Source organism: Tachyglossus aculeatus, chromosome 5 (assembly GCF_015852505.1).
Source record: "Tachyglossus aculeatus isolate mTacAcu1 chromosome 5, mTacAcu1.pri, whole genome shotgun sequence".
In the NCBI taxonomy this organism is placed as follows: domain Eukaryota; kingdom Metazoa; phylum Chordata; class Mammalia; order Monotremata; family Tachyglossidae; genus Tachyglossus; species Tachyglossus aculeatus.
In genome coordinates, this window is record NC_052070.1 from 77,424,230 (window position 1) to 77,447,763 (window position 23,534).

The 23,534-nt window shown below is 40.3% G+C and overlaps 1 protein-coding gene across 2 annotated transcripts in view; it reads right to left on the reverse strand.

The window, feature by feature from the left end:
• Nucleotides 1-7,456: 7,456 nt before the first annotated feature.
• The window catches only part of PSD3 (pleckstrin and Sec7 domain containing 3), a 417,136-nt gene continuing 401,058 nt past the window's right edge, over nucleotides 7,457-23,534 (reverse strand). For both annotated transcript variants that reach the window (XM_038746337.1, XM_038746336.1), the window contains one exon: nucleotides 7,457-12,636. In XM_038746337.1, the coding sequence (XP_038602265.1) occupies nucleotides 12,421-12,636 (216 nt within the window). In that variant the 3' untranslated portion in view covers nucleotides 7,457-12,420. The remainder of the gene's footprint in view (nucleotides 12,637-23,534) is intronic.

Genomic DNA, 23,534 nt, shown 5'->3' on the forward strand with positions numbered 1-23,534 from the left:
CTGTAAGCTCATTGTGGGCAGGGAATGTGTCTGTTTTTTGTTGTATTGTACTCTTCCAAGTGCTTGGTACAGTGCTCTGCACATAGGAAGCGCTCAATAAAAACCATTGAATGAATGAATAAATGACTTCCATCTATCTGTTACTTACAGTAGATTCCATTATAAGCTTCTTGAAGACAGGGATATCTACTAATTCTGTTGTATTCTCCCAAGTTCTTGGTACAGTGCTCTGCACCCAGTAGGAGCTAAGTTGAAGATTTTGATTGATTAATTGGGAGTCTAGTTTGCCTGGATAGGATGCAATACAGTGTCAGAATAAATGATTGTTTTCATGTGAATGGCCCCATTTAGAAAATAACATAATCATATAGGATTTCCCTAAGGTAGCAACTTTCAAAAATGTGGACCCCCCCCCCTTCTCCACCCCCCCAACACAGACACACACACTCACTCACTGTAGGGGAACCTACTGTATTTCAGTTTGTCTATGTTTCCTCTCTTATTCAGAGAGGCCCACATTTCGTATGCAAGACTGGAGAGGTTGTTTCACCCACATATTGTCACAGACAGCACACAGAGCTTCTTTTTAAGATTCTGATGGATTGTACAAGATGGAACATGTCCAGGTGGTGGCCATATCACCAGGCCAATGCAACCCCATTGAGGAGCACAGCAGGAATCCACTAATAGAGGCACAGTGTTAGCAGAACTGTTTGAATTCAGTAGTGTCTCACAAAACCCGGTCTGTATAATGACAGGCTTGCCTGGGAATAACTTCCTTTCTAACACTAAAATCATTAATATCAAGCAGGATTTTCATGTGAATGGTTTCAGGTGTATGTGTTGGGGTGGGGGGGGAGAATGAACAAGCAAACAACAAAATGACGATCAACTGTGCACATTGTGTAGGTTAGCTGTAAAATAAGAAAGATGGCAAGTGAACAGAAATCCACCAAGAGATGCTTGCTACTGGATTTGCCTGAGTTTTCAGTAAGGTGGCTTTAGTGGCACCATTTCAGCGTATGGTACCTCTAAAAGCTGCACCATGGTTTCAAAAAAATCATGCATGAACACCATCCCTCTCCTTCTCATTGAAATAATAGCTTGCAGGTGCCAGTTTTGCTGAAATTTTTTATGAGCATGTTTGTTGCTAGTGAGAGGGGTGACTATGACATAGGCATAGAAGAAAAAGGATGTGAGAACTAGAATTGACATTGCTCTTTTAATGACACCCAAGGTTGTCTCCACCTGAGGCTGTTACTTCAGTACATGGTATATGAAGCTATTGTAGAAAGGGATAGAGGGAATTATTTCCCCACATCATTCTTAATAATAATAATTATCATACTTAGTCAACATTTACTATGTTCAGAGCACTCTACTAAGTTCTGGGGAATATATAAGATGATCAGGTTGGACACAGTCCCTGTCCAGATGGGTCTCACAGGCTGAGAAGGAGTAGGATTTAATCCCCATTTTACAGCTGAGGAAACTGAGGCACAGAGCTATTAAGTGATTTGCCCTATGTCACACAGCAGACAAGAGGCAGTCCTCTGATTCTCAGCTTCATGCTCTTTCACTAGGCAACACTGCTTCTCTGGTTCAATACTAGACCAGTAAATGATAGTATAGCACTGGGAGATGCAAAAATGGAATAGCAATAGGTGTTCAAAGGGAGGAGAAGATGAAGGAAGACAAAATACAATAGCAGACCAGTTTCAGGAAGCAGTATAGCCTAGTGGAAAGAGCATGGGCCTGGGAGTCAGAAGGACCTGGGTTCTAATCCCAGTTTCACCACTTGTCTGCTGTCTGACCTTGGGCAAACCACTTAACTTCTCTGTGCTTCATTACCTCATTTGTAAAATAAGAATTAAGAAGGTGAGTGGGACATGGACTGAGTCCAACTTGTTTGTTAGATAGTTTGTATCTATCCCAGTGTCAGTGTCAACGTACAGTGCCTGGTATAGAGTCATCACATAACAAATACCATAAAAAAGAGGTAATTTGCTCAGTTGTTTTTGGTTTAATGTGGCATCTGAGTTCTTATCTAACAGTGGGTTGGAACACCCAGTTTTGCTTTTTTTTCTATGTGTTTTGACTAGAATGTTGTTAGGGAACAATGCTCCTAACCCTAATCCTGGTGTCAGAAGGAAACCTTTGCACAGATGCTGGGATATCAGAATGAGAGAATAATACAGCATCAGTTTTCCTTAACATGGGGTTTTGTGAGACTGCAATGCTGACATTTTAGGAGAATGACATTTAACTGTCGTTGAATGATGTGCAGTTTTATGTACCCACTTTGGATTTTGGACACATTCAAATCTATTGGCAGTTCTCTCTGGCTTGGGGCTTTTACATGTACATTACCGATGTTCCCTAACTCTGACTGATACTGGGATAGCCGTATAGTGCTCCTTTGAAGCATGTAAGGAGAAAGAAGTAGTAGTAATAGTATTTATTAAGTGCTTTCAGTGTGCGGAGCAATGTACAAAGAGCTGGGTGAGAATACGCAAGTGGAAAGAGAGCCATACAAAGTCCAGAGTCTAAGCAAGAGGAAAAGCAGGTATTGAATTCTCATTTTACAGATGAGGAAACTAGGACACAGAGAACTTAAATAACATGCCTAAGGTACACAGCACGAGGGAGAGGAGTGGTCTAACTGGCGCAGTGACCTGCCGAGGGGAGGTGCGGTCACCCAGTGCTGCCTCTCATCTCTCCTCATCCCTCACCCTGGAATGATGTCATATCTGTCATTTATTGATTGATGTTGATGCCTGTCTCCCCCTCTAGACTGTAAGCTGGTTGTGGGCAGGAAACATGTCTGTTATATTGCTCTTTTGTATTCTTCCAAGCACTTAGCACACAGCAAGTGCTCAATAAATACGCCTGACTGACAGACTATGGAGGGGCTCGTGCAGGTGTGCTCAAGGCCTGGGATAGTTGCTCTGTCATCCCCTGTGGAAGGTGGGTGAGCTCTAATTCATTCAGTTGAGTACCCATTCATTCATTCATTCATATTTATTGAGTGCTGTGTGTGGAGACTGTATTAAGTGCTTGGGAGAGTACACTATAACAATAAATAGACACATTCCCTGCCCACAATGAGCTCACAGTCTAGAAGGGGAGGATCACACTTTTAGACTGTTGAATTGTACTCTCTCAAGCATTTAGCACAGTGCTCTGCACACAGTACTCAATAAATGATTGAATGAATGAATGAATGAAATGATTCCCACGAGAGATAACCTCTGAAAAAATGACACGTTGTAAACTTCAGCACTTCAAATACATTTCATTTATTTCTTTCTAAAGTTTGTACATATACATATATCATATACATATTTTAAATCCTTCACTGGCTTGCATGATTTCTATTACATAAAAACCATTTTGAATGCAATAAATTCTGTTATTGTAAAGCAACATATCCCCAACCTATAAAAACACAGAGGAACAGTATAGTCATGAACATTTACACAATAGAGAAATGTAATATATTTATCACAGCTTCTATACACATCAGGTGAATCACTGTCTACATACTTTAGGTTTACTTCAACAACAATGAAATATAGGGCAATATTTATGTACAGCAATTTTAATGAAAAATAAAGCAATTGTAAATGTAAACTTAATTTCAAAATATTTTTAAACACTTTAACAATATCCACATTTATCCTTTTCTAGTTGAAAGAGAACAATCAGAAATGCCTTCATTTTCTAGGAAATGGCCTTTCCAGTACCTGTTTCATGGAGGTATCTCAGATTCCAAGAGGAAGGGCACAGTACCTATTGTTGAAGCTTTGTGACTGTAACATTTGGTCACTGAAAAAGAGTAAGCTGCTCTTTTGCCTCGAATTACCCATACCATTTGTTGCAGGCATATGACACTAAACTGGAAATGAGACAGAAATGGGTGGTGGAGAAAATTTTGAAAATAGAGGGGAACAGCCACCCTCTTATTCCCAGAAAAATGTATTTCTAAAATTTGACTTTACTATCCCACCTATACTCTTATGAAATCATACCTCATTACCGACAGCTAGGGTGAGCTGTGAGTAGGAGGGCCCAATTAGAAGGATGGAAAATCTTCACAGAAAAAAATTACACAGTTACCACTCTTTGATGAAAGACATTCTTACTTTGCCAAACTGCAGTGTAGTGGGAATAAAGGCAGCAGGCCTAATGGAAAAGAGCATGGGACTGGGAATCAGGAGACCTGGATTTAAGTCCTGGCTCTGCCTCTTGCCTACCGTGTGACCCCTGAGCAAATCACAACTTCTCTGAGCCTCAATTTCCTTACTTGTAAAATGGGGATCTAAAAAACCTGTTTTTTCTCCCTCCCTCTTAGACTCTGAGCCCTTTATGGGACAGGGATTGGGTCTGACCTGATGATCTTGTATCTACCCCAGGGTTTGGCACAGTGCTTGGTACCTAGTAAGTGCTTCATAAATACCATAATGATGACGATGAGGATGATGATAATTATCATCATGATAGTTGGCCTATCTGTTGGCAACATTCCTGCTGCTGCAAAACAAGTTTTCCTGAAATGAATTTCTAAATTATGTGTCAGGAAAGAAGGATCTCAGGCTGGAGGCCTTGCCATCACAACCTTCGTAGAACCTCTTCTCTCAACTGAACAACTCAGCAATCACTTTGACCCTACCGACAAACTGATATTGCTCCAGGTAGTCTGTCTACAAAATACGGGCTACAAGGGGGAAGGAATCTTTAGTGTCTGGTTTCAGATTTCAACAGACTGCTTTCTCCTGCCTGATTTAAACATCAAATTTGATTTTGATGATTCACTATCATGTCTTTTCACTTCACATGTCCACCCTCCTCGGGGTCGAGGGGCTTCTCTTCAGTCTCCTTTTCCTTCTCACAACCAGGCTTTCCATCTAAAGACCATCCTCACTAGGGAGAGCTTCATTCTCTAAGGGTGCAAGAAGTTTTTTCCATCTGATAGTCTAGTGGGCAGATCGAAATAGGGCTGCGTTTGGAGTCCAGAAAAGGCAGGTGGGGAGAGAGTGTCCTGCTCCCCAGTGTGGTAACTATGGTTGGCTTCACTAAATTGAAAGAATGCTCCCTCGGGGATTCAGAACAGGCAAACCAGAGCTAATAACTGCTACTCTTTCCTTGGGTTCCAGCCAAAGAGCCTTCCCATTCTGGAACATGGTTAACACAAACACCAGCAGCATCTTAAAGGTTGGTTGGAAAATTAAAGGGGAAAAGTGACACTTCAAAATTCTCTCCACTGGCAAACTTTCTGGGCTTTTCTACATTAAAGTGCTTATTTAGTGTATACATCTGTTAATAAGAAGGAATGGCTACACAGGAAGAATGAAATGCCCATTGCTAATATCTTTCTGTGTCTTTGTTGTGAGTGGCCACCCACTAAAGCTATTTTTGTTATTTGTAACACAAATTCCTCCATCTTCAGTTTGAGTGCTTTGTAAATCAGGGTTCCATTCTGAGAGACCATCATGCATTTTTTCTAGAGCCCCGGCCTGACATTTTACACTTTTTTTCAAAGGGACACTCATCACAGTGGCACTGCCTGCCCTGGAAAGATTTTCAGAACTTGGGAGCCTTCCTCTGGGTCCTAGAGAGTGGTGCTAATGTCTTCAGAATATCCCTCTGTTCTGGTACTTGGATGTGAATATGACCATTACTAGGTAAAAGTGCAACATGCACCCAAATAAAAAACATGACAGCTGAAATTATCCTGGACTCTGGGGAACCACCATTTTGTGGGAGCTCATGGGTCCTTGTTCAGCATGTTTAGAAATGCTGCAGTTCAAAACTAAGCCTGATAAGATTGGGTTGCCATAGTGAAATTATTCACAGCATGTGTTTGAGTGCCAGTGGACCTGGGGTGATTAAGGCCCCAGTTATGGTGAACTTTCTAATCTCCTACAACCTTATAAATATGGCAAATTGATTTTTAGACTTTCTATTTTCTTACCATCTTATAAATATGGCAGATTGATTTTTAAGCCTTCTTGGGGCAGGGAATGGAGTAACATGGCTAGTCAAATTAGGAGGCAGGAAAGTCTATTCCCACTTCAAGTTGGTATGTTAACTCATTTCTCAGCTTTAAAAATTCCACTTACCATAATGGCACTTTTGTCAGAAACAAAAAACAAAGCTGACCAAAGGTTCAGCCAATATATACAGGAGATATTAATATAAACACCCAACAGCTGTGTAGGCTTAAAACCTTTACGTTTTCATCAAAAAAAGTGTCATTTAAAATGCTTAAGGCTGAAAGCTAAACCTAACTGCTCTGCCACTCTTTCTTATTATTTAGAACCAAATGGATGTTTATGCAAATCTGTGCCATTATTTAAATAAAATCTTCTCTGGCAGAACAAGTCACCATGCTAGCCTATAGCATGTCAAGTATGAATTTAAGACTATGTTAAATCTGCAAAAATAGTTTGTAGCCATATAGTAAATAACAAACAACTCAACCCACAGTGGCTGTTTCTACCTGTTAAACATTTCTGCCTTCCCAAACCCACCTCTCAGACACAACCCAGAACCCTGCAGTGTGTTAGAACTCAAAGGAAGTCAGACATCCAAACCCCATATGCATGCACGCACACACACATATGTGCACAAAAACATCCAAACATACACACACACACACACACGCACCCTCCCTCTCTATCACAGTTCACATACAGCAAACGAGCCAGTTAATACAAATTTAGTCTCTGATTATATTATCTATTTATACATTATGAGACAAATAGTAAGCTCTAACACTAAGGCCAGTGGCTCTCTGGGGAAAGGCAGAAGGATAAAAGACCCTAAGTACAAAAATATTAAACAAACATTTAACCTAATCCATAGCCAGTTCCAAGACAATTATTTCATTTCCAAAATGTTACGTTGTGCAGGTGTGAACCTAAGAATGCAGCCTCTACATCGGGATGGTCAAACTTACTGGTGAAGTGTTGTGAAATTTCTTTAAACCACAAATAATCCACTAGAGCACTTAAAAGAGATGGTGAAATTATAAAACAGCATTTCAACTCTACAGTTCCAAAAAATTACCTTTCCCTGGATTACTTACAGAAAAAGATGAGTTTTAAGAATCTTATTTTGTAATAAACCCAATAAAAGTGACCAGCTTGGCCTTTTTATAACCCTTTACTTCACTGTCCAAAGTGGATGTATTTTTTTTTCTTCCTGTACTTTCCAAATAACAACAAGGCACCTTCCAAGTACCAGACAGAGAACATGGTGATCATTTGAGATGAATAAATTAAAAGGTCTTTTGCCCTAGCAATTTGAAAGCAGAGTAAATTTTCTCGTGTAAAATATCATAAAAACTCCAATTTCATACTAATATTCTCTCCCAATAACTCAGTTATATTTCGAATTTTTAACATATTTTTCTGATCACACTGGTTGAGAAAACAAAAAATATTAGTCTTGCTGATGTGAACACGTACCATGTATTGAGATACAATCCACACATTGTTACACACATATGAATATATACACATGAATACAGCATTTGCAGATGGCAGAACTTGTCTAACATTTTATATACTGCATTTGTAAATGTTTTTCTCCAAACTTCTGTGTTACTATAGATACACATAAGTTACCATAAATGAGACACAAGGACCCAAGAAACACTATCTACTCTGTATTTATATATCTTGTAATATTTTCTGCCTTGTGTATTAACATTGACTATCAGGCAAGATGGTTCAAGTATATACTGAAATTCTCTCTATGAGAATGGTCCAACTTTCGTGTATAAAAAGAGACAATCCTCATAGCTCAATGATGAGAAAGTTATTAGGGTTGCTCAAATCCTCAGAGAATATGGTCGTCAAGGAAAGGGTAACAGTTAGAGGGCCAGTGTGGAGATCTGAACCTGTCTCTCTGTTTCCATTCACAGCACTGCTAAAAAAAAGTGGGCCATAAAGCTACATGTTTGAATGTACTGGCATTTGAAACTGGGGATGCAGATGGAGCAAGTGTAAAAGGCAATGGGCCAGAAGCAGCTGGGACACAAGGAAGATTTCAAGAAGTCAGTGTCATTTTCATGCCACTTACACCTCATTTTCCCAAATCATTTCTGACTTTTCAGGATTTACTGTCACTGTGAATTAGTGTTCTTTGGATAAGAGAACAACACGAGGAAGTCAAAGTTATATAATTACTATTATCATAACTATTAATAATTTTATTAATAACACTAGCAAACTATTCTGCTTATAATTGTAGAAGCTGATGCCTTCACTTTTGTGGTTCACTTTATAGTAGGGGTTTTGCTCACTTGGAAAAAAAACCCAATCTAATCTCTTTAGAAAACTGCAATCGGGAGCTCCGTGCCCAGGTGAAAAGGAGGTGATCAACTGGCTAGGAAAGCTGGTAATGTGGTCCCAGTAAGCTCCAACTAGTTTCTCTGGAATCCAAGCTAGAGCAGGTCGGGATCTCAGTCCTCACAATCTGGGCAACTCCGGCTTCTGGGAAATCGAGAAAATCAAGATGGGGGTGGAAAAAGTGTTGAGTGTAAAAGCTGTTTAGGAAATTAAGCCCCAAGAAGTATTTTTCTTTGCAGTAATAATGGAGGGAAACTTTTGAAAAGCTTTATCCCTCAGTAGGCAGCTGAAATAACTCAAAAGAAGAAGAAACTACAGATGGAGTTGCTGTGGGTACTTCAAATTTTAAATGGAGACATCCTTCACTCTGATCTTCTCCTTCTTGGTACTCTACAAGCTCTTTTCAAAGAGTGGACGGAGGAAAAGTATGCCTACTCTTTGTGTGCATGTACGGCAGTAAAGAGGGAATAGTGCTTCACCCCACCCTGCATTCATAAGAGTTTCTATACAACTCTGAGGCTTCATCTGACTTTAGAAATTTTTCCATCCTCAGGCTGTCCATGGATGAGAAAAAGAACACCAGATTACCCAAAGAGAATGGACCGTAGTCTCATCTTGGAGAACACTACAATGACTTCAGACAAGCACAGAGTCCTCAACTTACCATCTTGGACTGAGATGTTAAAGTTTAAGCAGAAGTGTGAGAATTACAAGGCCTGGGTTAGCCAGTCTTATTTAGTCGGATTCCTTGGAGTCTAACCCCCTCAATAACCTCCCCTACTTTCAGAGCCTGGGAAAAATTGCGCTTCTGTTTGCTGGCAGAGTCCACCTGCAGCTTACCCACCATAACAAGAAGGGGACACGTTAATTACAACACAGCATACTACAGTACCATCATGGGGACATCCCACCTGTTTTCCATGTTGTTTTATTTGAACAAATGAAAATGTACAAAAGTATCACTTTGTTAAATTGGACATTTATAAAGTTGAGTTAGAATATTAGCCTTGTTTCTGTGTTCTGAAAAATACACAGTATATATGTATTCTCTTTTGGGATTACCAACAAAAGTGAAAACACTTTCCTGTAGATGGAAATCAGTATGTTAAAAGAATCCCTGTGGAGTGGTGGGAAGAAACCCATTTTGCCTGTTTTCACTTCTGAACCATTTTCAATATGGGTTATTTTGAACCAGATCAGTAAAGGAAGATTTGGAGCTTCAAAATCAGTCCTGATTTTACCTAAATTTAACAAATCAAGACTCCCCTTCCCTACAAACTAGAATGAAGGTAAAGACTAAGGTAAAGCCAAAAGCACTGATGGTTTTGGGTAGATGGATCTGGAATACTGTACCTCGAAAACAGAGCAGAAGAAAAGAAGGAGATGAACCTTGTACCGTGAAGTAAGCAGCAGACAGAGGGGAGGTCTGAATTGACTATTTATCCAATATCCTTTGTTTGATTAGAGGGTCAAAGGATCATCGGAAAGATGTAATGGGAGGTAAGACTGGTTCAGATTTTCACCAAGCCTGGACCAAAGTCTCATGCTATGTACCTCTATGGGAAACCATAAAAGGAGAATCTAACCCTGGTGCAATTCAGAGGGTGATGGGAAGAGATGAGGGAAAGGGAGGTCTTGACCCACCCTCAAACAATGGATAAATATGATACCAACTATAACTATGGATCACAAAAGCAATTTCTGTACTCATCCTTTTTCAAAATATACAAAGCAGAGTAAAACAGCAGCCAAAAAGTACAGAAATATGCTGTTCTAATCCAAAAGACTAATTTATCAGTCTATCAAAAGTAAATGTAGATGAAATTGATGATTGAAATATTAAAAATAATGTTATATTTGACTGCTAATGTTAGCCAAACATTTCCAAGACTGTTCTAAATACCAGTATACTGAAACGATGTACCATTAAATGTATAGGTATTATATATTGTACAAAAAAGACACACATACATACTACATTTACAAAGACATACTGTTTGCATACATATTGAAGCAACAGACTAATAAAAGTACATATTCTGTTTTTCAGTTACCGAGACCCATATAAAGTCTAGCCCATGTACCTGTCTCTTTTCAGTTTACTATTTATGGAATACACGTGTGCTCAGAAAACAAGCAGACTACAAATAGACACTTCTAAAAATTCTGTCATTGCCTATGGTGGCCCAGTTTCGTGCATGTGCCAGCATCACCTTGAGAGCTATGCGACTTCAGCCCAAGATTTGAAATCTTGAGCAGAATTGGACTGTGGACACTCTCCAACTAACAGAAGCAGATTAAATGAAGGGGTAGATACAACTCAAAGAGGAGAGATTTTCTCCTCTGTGGTCTAAGTCAAGCTGTGTGATTTTTTTGAATTGGTATAGGAGGTAAATTTTAAATGTTAGGTAACTGCAATTAAAATGTGTTCATAAACTTCAAAATGTTATAGGACCTAATCCTATGCCAGTTTCCCTAATTTTCTGGAACCAAACTGAACACCATATAATTCTTTGGTCAAAGTACCTTCAACTGTTTAAAAAAAAATCAACTAAAAAATATCTTTGGAAAATAATTCAGAGTGACAACTATTTCCAAGGTATTTCCATTTATGGAGCCTAGAACTAGACAAGCAGGTTCTTTCTTAATGTGAAAAGTAGTCAGTCCTAATTCTCACTGGATCCTCCTTAAGCAGCCTCTTCTCCCCTCATTCTGCATATGCTCTTCAGGCCCGCAGCTCTCCTAAATTGTAAAGAGGGGTCCATGCAAAGGAAGAGAGAGAGAGAGTTGAGGCAGGAAGATAGGAATCACTCTGGAGATAGGGAGAAGAATGTGCCTCAATTAATGTTCTAAAGATAACTTCAGCATTACTTCACTGATTCCAAATAAAGTAAAAAACCTGAATACTGATAAAGAAGTGGAGAAATAGGAACAGTATTGAGCTAAGTGATGCATCTAGCTGTTCCCTACCAAACACTGAAATACAAATGAGCTTAAATAAGTTTCCATGGGCAACAGTTCAGCAGCTCGATCTAAACTTGGGTATAAAGGTAGTTTTACAACATTACTTGGATGGGTGCTGGAAATTTAGTGGAAATTACTCACCACTAAGCAGATGACAAAGTGCACTGAAAAAGAACAGATTCCCAGTAGACAGACATGTACATGGACGGAGAGCAAGTCCAGTAAACAAGTATCTCCACTTCGGCTATAGGAGGGTACACTACTTAGGATGACATTAATTATTCTTTATAGATGAAACAAACGTTTGCCAACTTATCTCCCAAACATCCAGTTATCGCCATCACTTTTCACTGGAAAATCAAGCTCATTTTTCCCTTAAAATTAAATTATCACAATCTTCACAGATAAAAATTACTCCCCCTTTCCTTTCTCCTTTTATCCTCAATGAAATGACTGCCCTATGAGGCTAGTTCTCTAAGTCCAACAGTCTTTGCAATCTTCACCTTCACCTGCATTTTCTATTTCCCTGTTACTGGCAGGGTCCAGAACTCTACAGTAAGTGCTAAGGTGTTTGCATTGGTACATCGCTTTGGGAACTCTCTATTCCCAGGGTCAGAACTTTGCCGAACCTCCAACAGTGGTCAGTTCCACTTCTGTGACTGTGCAAGAATTCATTAACAAAGACTTACATAACTCGAGCTAGAATTCACTAAAGCTACAAAGCTCATCCAGCTAATTCTTCCACAAGAAATTACATTAAAAAGTGTAACAGCTGACTTGAAAACTACATAAGACAAGAGCAGTGTGCAATGAAAGAGAACGACAAGGAAAGGGATGTGTGGCTTAGTTTGAAATTACACTCCCTTCCCCTCTCAAAAGGTGCCTTCATTGTTAAACAGCAAATTAAGAAAGCAAAGAAAATGAGGATTAACGATAACTTGACAATCTGAATATAAACAAAATAGAAAATAGAAAAATTACTAACGCACCATTCAGTCACAGACTCATTTTGTTGTTTTTTATGAACCACAGATTATCAGAAAGATCTTGAAAAATAATATTTTGCGGCGTGACCAGTGCTCCTTCTATCAAATGAACTCTAAGTAACCTTCTGCTTAATGCTCGGTGTCTCTGGCCTGTAGTCCTTCCTCTCTGAGACGTTACGTTTGACCTTGGCACAAAGTGGAGATGACTCTTGGTTCAAGGAGGGGCTCGAATGGGATTTCTTCAGCCCTGTTCCATCATTCTCTCCACTACTCAGGAGCAGCTTGCCTCCCTCTTTCAGCAGTTTAACATACATTTCATAACGGGTTTTCTGGAAGAAAGAGATACATAAAAGTATGCATGTATTAATCTGCTAAATCAATCAATCAATCATATTTATTGAGCGCTTACTGTGTGCAGAGCACTGTACTAAGCACTTGGGAAGTACAAGTTGGCAACATATAGAGACGGTCCCTACCCAACAGTGGGCTCACAGTCTAAAAGGGGGAGACAGGGAACAAAACAAAACATATTAACAAATTAAAATAAATAGAATAGATATGTACAAGTAAAATAAATAGAGTAATAAATACGTACAAACATATATACATATATACAGGTGCTGTGGGGAAGGGAAGGAGGTAAGGCGGGGAGGATGGAGACGGGGAGGAGGGGGAGAGGAAGGAGGGGGCTCAGTCTGGGAAGGCCTCCTGGAGGAGGTGAGCTCTCAGTAGGGCCTTGGAGGGAGGAAGAGAGCTAGCTTGGTGGATGGGCAGAGGGAGGGTATTCCAGGCCAGGGGGATGACGTGGGCCAGGGGTCGATGGTGGGACAGGCGAGAACTTGGCACGGTGAGGAGATTAGCGGTGGAGGAGCAGAGGGTGTGGGGTGGGCTGTAGAAGGAGAGAAGGGAGGTGAGGTAGGAGGGGGTGAGGTGATGGAGAGCCTTGAAGCTAAGGGTGAGGAGTTTCTGCCTGATGCGTAGGTTGAATGGTAGCCACTGGAGATTTTTGAGGAGGGGAGTAACATGCCCAGAGCGTTTCTGGACAAAGACAATCTGGGCAGCGGCGTGAAGTATGGATTGAAGTGGGGAGAGACAAGAGGATGGGAGATTGGAGAGAAGGCTGATACAGTAGTCCAGATGGGATAGGATGAGAGCTTGAACGAGCAGGGTAGCGGTTTGGATGGAGACGAAAGGGTGGATCTTAGCAATGTTGCAGAGCTGAGATCGGCAGGTTTTGGTGACGGCTTGGATGTGAGGGGTGAACGAGAGCGGAGTCGAGGATGACACCAAGGTTGTGGGCTCGTGAGATGGGAAGGATGGTAGTGCCGTCAACAGTGATGGGAAAGTCAGGGAGAGGGTAGCGTTTGGGAGGGAAGACAAGGAGTTCAGACAAGTCTATCCATCAACAGCACGTTAACAACTGGGAAATTTGGAAAGGGTAGTGAAGACCCAGTTCCTTTGGTGCTATTTTCAGACATAACCTGGGTGAACACATTTTTTCTTAAGAGAAAAGCAACAAAATGGTATGAAACGAACACTGAAATTAGGATCATTATGATGGCTTGGGAAGGAAAAGAAGGAAAGACACTCAGTTCTGCTAAACTCTGAGTACATATTTAATCCAAGATTTTATAACCCAACAGAGTAGAAGAACAATGATCAGTGTGGAGGATCACATATTGGACTCTGTATGGCATACTCATGTAAGTCAAATCTATCCAGGAAGACCCATTCTCCAGACAAGCTATCCGAAACCCCAAACTCCTCAGTATCTGCTTTAAGGCACTCAATCTGCTCTCCCCCTCCTACCTTACCTTGCTTATCTCTGACAACAACCCAGTCTGCACACTTCTCTCCTCTAACACTAACCTACTCTCTATACCTCCACTAACCTCTTGCCCAGATCCTCCCTCTGGCCTGGAACTCCTCCCACCCCCACCCACATTCATATCTGACAGACTATCATTCTCCCCATCTGAAAATCCAGCCGAAAAATCACAACTCCTCTAAGAGGCCTTCCCTGACTAACCCCTTATTTGCCCTCCCCTCTACACTGCCTATGTTCTTGAGTGTGTATCCTTATATACACTCTGATACCTCATCCGCACAACACTTATGAATATGTACTTTATAGTCTGCCATTTCTCCTACCTGTAATTTATTTTAAAGCCTGTCTCCCCCTCTAGACTGTAAGCTTGTTGTAGGCAGAGAACATGTCTACCAACTCTAATATTGTATTCTCCCAAGATCTTAGTTCAGTAATCTGCACACAGTAAGTGCTCAATAAATATGACTGATGGATAAAATAGACAAAATTCAAAAGGAGAGGTGAATCTGGGTCACATGTTAAACACCTGCTTATTGTAAAGGTCTCAAGATCTAGGTCTAGAACTGATCCTTACTTCCCTACATCCTTCCTCCAAATGGCAGGCAGACCTGCCTTTGGAGTTATCTTTATAGAATCAATCATGGGACCAATCCAAAGAGGTCTCTAATTGGGAACTTTAAGCAAAATTTGCCTTTCCATGAAATATGTAACCCGGTACAGGTAAACCATTTTTTCTTTCTTTCACAGTCTTGTTCGGGTAACTTCGTTGATTCTCCTTTAAAACATTAGTTATCTACTAACCCAAATAAACAACTGGAAGACTACTGAGAGACTTATGCCCTGGGTAAGAAGAGGGAAAGAGAAAACCTGCGGCAGAGTTAATGCATGGGAAACATCACCTGTTGGGTGCTTCCCCCGCCTCACTGGATAAACCTGTCAGATTGGAGGGAAAAGGCATGATAATGCTGTGTTTTTTAGTCAGTGTAAAGTGGCAAAGTTGCACTTACTGCTCAATGTTCCATCAAGTAAAACTCGGGCAGTTGGGCATTAGAAAAAGCAACTATTTTCCTTCCAATTGTTTTTTTGGGTTAGCAGATTCATTCAATTCAATTGTATTTATTGAGCACTTACTGTGTGCATAGCACTATATTAAATCCTTGGAAGAGAACAATACAACAATAAACATACACATTCCCTGCCCACAATGAGCTTACAGTCTAGAAGATTTTGCATCATTACTTATTATTTAAATGAATATTAATATTTCTGAGTGTCAAATTCTTGAAAGAAAACAGCGCTACCAAAGTACATCTTTTTTACATTGTGCTTCCATTGTATTTCCCAAGCCCTTAATGTAGCAGGTGTTCAATAAATGCTATCACTACATCATTTTTTAATCAAAACATAATTGAGAGTTATACAGAATACAAAAATGCAACCAACACGTTATAGGTGAGCTAGGTGTATTTATTTGTGGGATGACAGCATTTAAGAACATGAATCAAAACCAAGAATGGTCCTAGCTTTAACATGATCCTACCCAAAGATAGATATATTGTTCAAGGAAAGACTATTTTATAAACTCTTCTAATGAACTAGAAATGGAAGAATGACCAGCTCTGCTACCGATATTCAGAGAATTTGGCCAGTCCAACTGGTTAATAAAAAGAGTAATCATTATTAGGATGTATTCAATAATCGCCTCTGGGCCACAAACAACACTGTTTGCAAGAAAAATCAACGGCACTATTAAAATTCAATAAAGTTGAATTTTTGCTGGCAGAAATAGGATATGACCCCAAGCAGCTTCTAAAGAGCAAAGGGATACATTTGAAGACTCACTTTTCCAGGTTATTTAGTCATAGTTATTTTTTTAGATGATATTTGTTAAGCCCTTACTATGTGCCAGGCACTGTATTAAGCACCCGGGCAGATACAAAATAATTAGGCTGGATACAGTCCCCGCCCCACATTGAGCTCAAAGTCTTAATCCCATTTTATAGATGAGGTAATTGTGGCACAAAGAACTGAAGTGATTTACGAGACAAGTGGTAGAGACGGCATTAGACCCCAGTTTGTTTTGACTCCCAGGCCCGTGCTCTATTCACTATGCCACACTGCTTCTGTACATTCATTATACATGGGAGTTTAAAAAAATACTTAAAATGGGACAAAAGAGAAGGAAATTATTTGAGGAAATTGATTGTACTGGGAAAAAGAAGAAAAAGCCACCTGAAAAATGCATGTAGAAAAGTTGCCTCATTATTATCCCTTTTGATCTACAATTCGAGCTCAAAATCTGTAGAGGCAAATACTTTATCTCAGTGTGTCAATCAGTAAATAGGAGGCAGAGAAACACCAGCTGAGAATGCATTAATTTTCTGGTAAAAGTAAAACAAACATGAGAACAGCTGAAAAAAGGACCAAAAGCAAGGAGTAATTCTCCTTGCTCCCATAATAAACTAGAGCAAGGAAAAGCACAATCTGCCTGTTGACTACCTGCATGCTTTGAATATCAAACTAAATTTGCTGGCTTAAAAATGGTAAACAGCAGTAACAATAGCTGAGAAACCCTGTCCTTCATCATTTTATACACAGTGGCTAAAGCTTTTCTGGGTCTGCATTAAATCCCACACCAGCTCTTTAAAAAAGGTATGAGGTGAACAATCTGTTTTAATTTCCTCTGATCAATGCACTGTGTGCTATTTTGGCCTGGTAGTGCTATTGGGTTGAAGGACTGGAAGGTGATTCACTCTCAAAGGAGTACATTCTGATAGACACTTCAAACTCTGTAGACATGTAATTAAAGAGAAAAAGCAAATAACTATTTCACAGCTCCCACCATCCTGCTAGTTTCCTGGACATTTTAAATTCCTCTGGGTGTCAGAAAACATCTTTTCTCTTCCTTTCAGACACCTATATCTGTAATTTATATTGATTGCCTCCCCTTCTAGACTGTAAGCTCATTGTGGGTCTGTTGTTATACAGTTATATTGTGCTCTCCCAAGCACTTAGTACTCTGAACACAGTAAGCACTCAATAAATACAATTGACTGACTATATCTTTGCCTTCACTTCCCCCTTCCCAGCTTTCCTTCAACTTCCCTCTTTTCTTCCTTGTACATCAGCCTTCAACTGAAGCACACTGAAAAAACTTGCAATTCTCCTCTGGAACTAGTTCAAGCTGGGGTGGACTCGGAGGTGGGGCATGCCATCTCTCTCCCATTTAGGGGGCCCCCATCTCCCTCCCATTTAGGGGGTCCAAGGGCCAGATACTGCAGCAGTTGGAGTACTGGTGACTAGAATTCTTTTGGAGCTCAAGCGGGACATGAGGTGGAGGTAGAACAGGGCCTGAAAAAGTGAGAAAGAGGCAGAAAGATAGAGGCAGAGATGGAAAATAAACAGAAAGAGATGGAAGAACTGAGGGAGACAGAAAGGGCTGGGTGAATCAGGCCAAGCATTTTTATTATTATTGTTAATAATAATAATGATAATAATAATAATGGTATTTGTTAAGCATTTACCATCTGCCAAGGACTTCACTAAGTATTGAGGTGGATACAAGCAAATCAGGTTAAACACAGGACTCTGTCCCACATGGGGTTCACAGTCTTAATCCTCATTTTACAGATGAAGGAACTGAGGCCTAGAGAAGTAAACTGACCTGCCCAAGGTCACACAGCAGACAAGTGGCAGAGATGGGATTAGAACCCATGACCTTCTGACTCCCAAGCCTGCACTCTATCTTTTATGCTGTCAGACACTAGATGGACCGGGCTTGTTTGAGGATGGATGTCACAGCCTGAACTGTAAGGCAACCCCACCTCAGGTCAGCTGCTTTCACCCCCTACAGGAAGCCTAAAAGCTCTATAATTCTATTTCTGCTTCTCCCAGGGAGTTATCCACTAATTGCTTGGCATCCAAGTTTGCTCGAGCCATTAAAACCTTAAAATGGAGGAGTGAACACCTTCCATACTACTGAAACTTTATGGATGTAAATCAATTCCATATTTTGCTTTCTATGATTGGGAAAATAAAATGAGGACTGGAGATGTCGATATTGCATAGAGGATTCCCAAAACTTTCATATGGGGTACCTGGAGACCTAAATCTGATTTCAAGCGTGGCCTCAGGTGTCTCTTTCTAGAAAAACATAACAAAACAACAAAACTGATCCAAGGTGATGATTGAGAAAGGGTGCTTATACTTAATGTCAATTTTTACTTTTCTTGAATTTTTTATTTTGTAATAGCCAGGAAAACTCCCTGATTCTTTTCATATTTAGCTGAAAAATTATGTGAAGGAATACAACAGCAGGGCCAACATATCCCTTTTGATAATCTCCTGAAGGCTTGTTGACAGTGTAAGTCAAAGGAAAATGTCTTCTCTTTTTTTACAGTAGGGAGTGACTCTTGATTTTGTCTGTCATTGAGGCACCCAGGCATCTGTTCTGGGACTCCGGCCATGAGAGGTGCTTCAAAAGAAAAGATGCATATTAAGTTTCTCTTTGGCCTAGCTTCTGCAGGCACAAAAGGTCATTATAGCAATTTGATTCAGAAGAGCAGTGGCAGAGGCAGGGAGCCAGGAGAGTCAGGTTCAGCATTGTAATGATGAGGGCTGTCAACGCAGCAAAAAAGAAGACTCTTTTATCGCTTTCCACCTTGCCACCACTACCTGGGAAGGACCTGAAAGGAGGAAGGGAGGGGAGGAGAGAGGAGAGGAGAAGGAAGATGGGAAAGAAAAGGGGCAAGCCACAACCAGCTGGTGCAAATGGCTCTACCTTCCTTTTCTACAGTTCTTCTCTTTCAACTCCAGACAAGATTCCAGAACTGCAGCATGAGAAGCAACGTGGTCTAACGGTTAGAAGATGACGGGTCTGGGAGTCAGAAAGACCTGGGTTTGAATTCCAGCTCAACTACCTGTCTGCTGTGTGACCTTGGGCGAGTCACTTTACTTCTCCATGCCTTAGTTACCTCATTTGTAAAATGGAGATTGAGACTGTGAGTTTTATGTGGGACAGGGACTGTGTCCAACCCAATTATATTGTATCTACCTCAGAGCTTAGTACAGTGCCTGGTACATAGAAAGCGCTTAACAATACCACAATAATAATAATTATTATCTTCATCATTATTGTTATTAACTGCAGAGTAAAGAACATTCTATGTCCTCTATCTTCCATATAATACAATCAAAACAGAAACAATCTTTATCCCACTTCGGGCTCAGAGTCTAAGGGAAAAGAAGAACAGGCAATTAACCCATACTTCACAGGTTATGGAACTGAGGCACAGAGAAAACAAGTGACCTTCCTAAGGTCAAAAAGTACGCAAGTGGTGGAGCTGGAATTAGAAGCTAGGTCCTTCTGTCTCCCAGGCCTGTGCTCTTTCTACTAGACTGGCTCTTCACCATTCATCCAGTCAATCATATTTATTAAGCACTTACTATGGGCAGAGCACAGTACTAAACACTGCACAATATGTCCTTTTAGTGAAGAAAAAGGGCTAGGAAACATACCCAGACTGCCAACATGTACAAGCCAACCTGGCATCTTTTTACATCAAGAGCACCCAGACTTATGAATGTGTTGTCATATGACTATTTCACTTAAATTCATTTAAAGGTTCACTTTTTTCAATAGTTTTCCTGGATGACATAGTATTTCCTAAAGGCAATGAAAATGACAATTCCTTTCCTTCCTGTTGCCACTTACTTCTGCTTTAAGTGAATTATTATTCTCCTTTTTTCTATGTTGAGTTTCTTTAGATAACTCAGAAGATATGGCAAAGCTGACCAGCCTTGCATTCATGAATTAGAAATGGGGTGACATAGCAGAGGCTTTGAGTAAACTGTGAAACTATGAAAAGGAAACAAAAACAATGCCAAATACCAGGTATTAAGTCCATCCATTCCATAAAGGGCACTATTTTCTTACTGAGGATTTGCATACACAGATCAATCAGTCAACCAATCAATGGTATCTATTGAGTGCTTACTATGTGCAGAGCACTCTACTAAGCCTAAGGAGAGTACAACAGAATTGGAAGACATGTCCCCTGACCATAACAAGCTTACAGTCTAGGGGGGAAGACAGATATTACTATGAATAAATAATTTATAATATATAATTTAAATAATAATGATGGTATTTGTTCATTCATTCAATCGTATTTATTGAGCACTTACTGTGTGCAGAGCACTGTACTAAGCGCTTGGGAAGTACAAGTTGGCAACACAGAGAAGGTCCCTACCCAACAACGGACTCACGGTCTAGAAGAAGCACTTACTATGTGCCAAGCACTGTTCTAAGTGCTGGAGGGGGGGATACAAGGTAATCAGGTTGTCCCACATGGGGCTCACAGTCTTCATCCCCATTTTACAGATGAGGAAACTGAGGCCCAAAGAAGTGAAGTGGCTTGCCCAAGGTCACACTGCTGATAAGTGGTGGAGCAGGGATTACAACCCATGACCTCTGACTCCCAAGCCCGGGCTCGTTCCACTAAGCCATGTACATAAGTGCTGTGAGTCTGGCAAATACTTAATGTCCACAGGTCACAGATCAAGTGCACAGATGATGCAGAAGGGAGAGAAAGCCAGGGAAAAGAGGGCTTAATGGGGGAAAGCATCTTGGAGGAGATGTGACTTTAATGATGCTTTTTGTGGAGAGAGTGGTGGTCTGGCATATGTGGAGGGGGAGGGAGTTCCAGGTTAGGGTGAGGATGTGGGGAACGGGTAGGCAGTGAGATAGATGAGAACGGGGCACAGTGAGTAAGGTGGTGCTAGAGGAGCAGTGTGTGCAGGCTGTGCTGTAGAAATCAGTGAAGTGGGGTATGATGCAGAGGGATGATTGAGTGCTTTAAAGCCAATGGTAAGGTGTTTCTGTTTGATGGGGAGGTGGATGGGCAGCCATTGGAGGCTCTTGAGGAGTGGAGTGACTTGGACTGAATGTTTTTGTCGAAAAATGATCCATGCAGAGGAGTTAAGTATGGACTGAAGTAGTCAGGGAGGTATAAGATGAGGCAGCTTTGGTTCCCAAAGAAAATACACTTACCTATGAGTTTTCTTCATCTTTGAAATGGACTCCTATGAATGTGTGTATCTACTCACACACACAAGTATATGTATATACACAAAATAATACATTAATCCTACCCAGAGGATGTGATATTTACACTTAGGATACTTATCACATCCTTTGGAAAGGATCAATAGGTGGTCCTATATAGTGTTTAGTGCCTAGAACTTTGCAAGTTTTCAGAGAATTTTCAATGCATGATATTAATAAAAGGCTCTAAAATAGACAGAAAACATTCTTTATTATCAATGTTAAACCCTGGTGTAGGGTCAGAACTCCAATGCATTGTCAGAGCCCCCCAAAAGATCAAACTTGGTGGCTGTTTGAGCCACACCTTGACTGAGCCATTGCTATTAAAAACAGGCCTTTGGCTTTTCAGTAAAATAAATGAAAATGCAATCTCTAAATGCGGTTATTTTTTGAAAAGGACTTTAATGTTATTCATAAACAAATTCAATTATATTTGACCGCATAAACTACTTCCACAACTCTGCCACCACTTCAGATTTCACTTCATGGAAGACTATTTCCATTTGACCTTTTGTTAAGGAATCAGAGGCCTGACTGAAAATGAAATGGCAGTAGTAATTCTGCTTTACAATGCCTACTTTTCATATCTGTATTCAATCCTCTCTAGACTAGAAATAAAGTCTTTATTATATTTCTTATTATTTTGCTAATCCAACAAGTTAACTAAAAGGTCATCTGCAAACCAGGTATAATAAGACTAATAGCAAATACACAAAACACATTGCTTTCAGATTATGCTGATACAATTCTGGAGCTTTGTGCACCATCAGAATAGAGGAGTCTGAAAAATTTTACTATGTATTAATATTGTTTCACATCTTCAATCAGCATTCTTTGGGAAAAAGTGGCTGCCGATCCTTTTCACCTGACTGAGGTTTGATAAGCGCCTATGGCAGCAAGTCATTGTGGACCACATTGTAGACCACTAAGCTTCCTCCTGGTGTCCTAGGGGCTACTCACACTCTGCTATGCGGTATTATCATGAAGTGACAGAAACTGAACATGCAGAATACATTTGAAAGATAATCTCAATATTCCTTCTATTTAAGTCTTAATAGGATGTGAAACTTCTAGACAGTGAGCCCGTTGTTGTGTAAGAATTGTCTCTATCTCTGTTTGCTGCCGAACTGTACTTTCCAAGTGCTTAGTACAGTGCTGTGCTCACAGTAAGCACTCAATAAATATGACCGAATGAGAGTTTGATAATACACACACATACACACACAACATTATTGGCTCACATAATCATTTGTCAGTAACTATTCCCTCTACCATCACCTGCTTCATGCCCTCGAAGGCGTACAGACTACAACCAAGCTCTTTCTAAATGGCAAGATGCTTTTTTCTTTCATAAAAGGACTAACAGGTCCAAATCTGACTGTGAGATTGGGGACAGGGTTGTAAGAATGCTTGGTAATGTGGGTCCCAGAGATTGAAGCTGGAGGAACTTTGAATAGCTGTTTGGTGGTGACAGGTGCAGGACAGCTCTCTACGAAATACTTTTCCTCTGCTTATCTTTTTTTTAGCCTATGGTCAGGCTCCTGCTGTTGACTATTGACACACTAAGCATCCAGTGTGTGGATTTCAACTCCCTCATTAACAGAGGAAATAAATTCTCCTTACATTTTTATTAGCAAAATAACCCAGCTTCTCAAGGGCAGGGGACTGTCTTCAACACCTGTTGTATATTTGCAAGGTCATAATACAGGGTTTCTGCATTCAGAATACTGCAGAGTGCTGCAGACAGAATATCAAGCTCTTATGGAACAGCTAATGAGCAACAGAATAGCAAATAGTAGATAGCCTTGAACAGTCCACTTGACAATAAACATACAGATGTTATGTTGATGTTAGTAGTTTCTGGCAACTATTCATAGAGCGATACTATATGTCACCTCTGGGCAGGATTAGGATGAGACCTTTAGCTGAACTGGAGTTTCATAAGGGTTAAAATGTTGGGGGTGTTGAAGAAAGTCTCAACTCAACTGAAAAAGAAAATCCTAAATTACAAAATGAATAGATAGGCAGAGCATGGACAGAGAAAGAGAGAAAAAGAAAGAGAAGGAGGAGAGAGAGAGAGAGAGAGCAAGCAAGCAATCCCTTCAGCTAAAGGATTCCAACTGCCCAGACACAGGCACTTCTAAATCAAACTCTTTAATGCTTAGGAACTATTTTTGCTGAGGACTAAAGTGTCAGTCTCCTGGCTTCTGTTTTATGTGTAGATGTTGAATACACTCAGCTACCCTATGGCACAGGGGTTAAATTCTTAACATACCCCACATTAAGGAAAACTA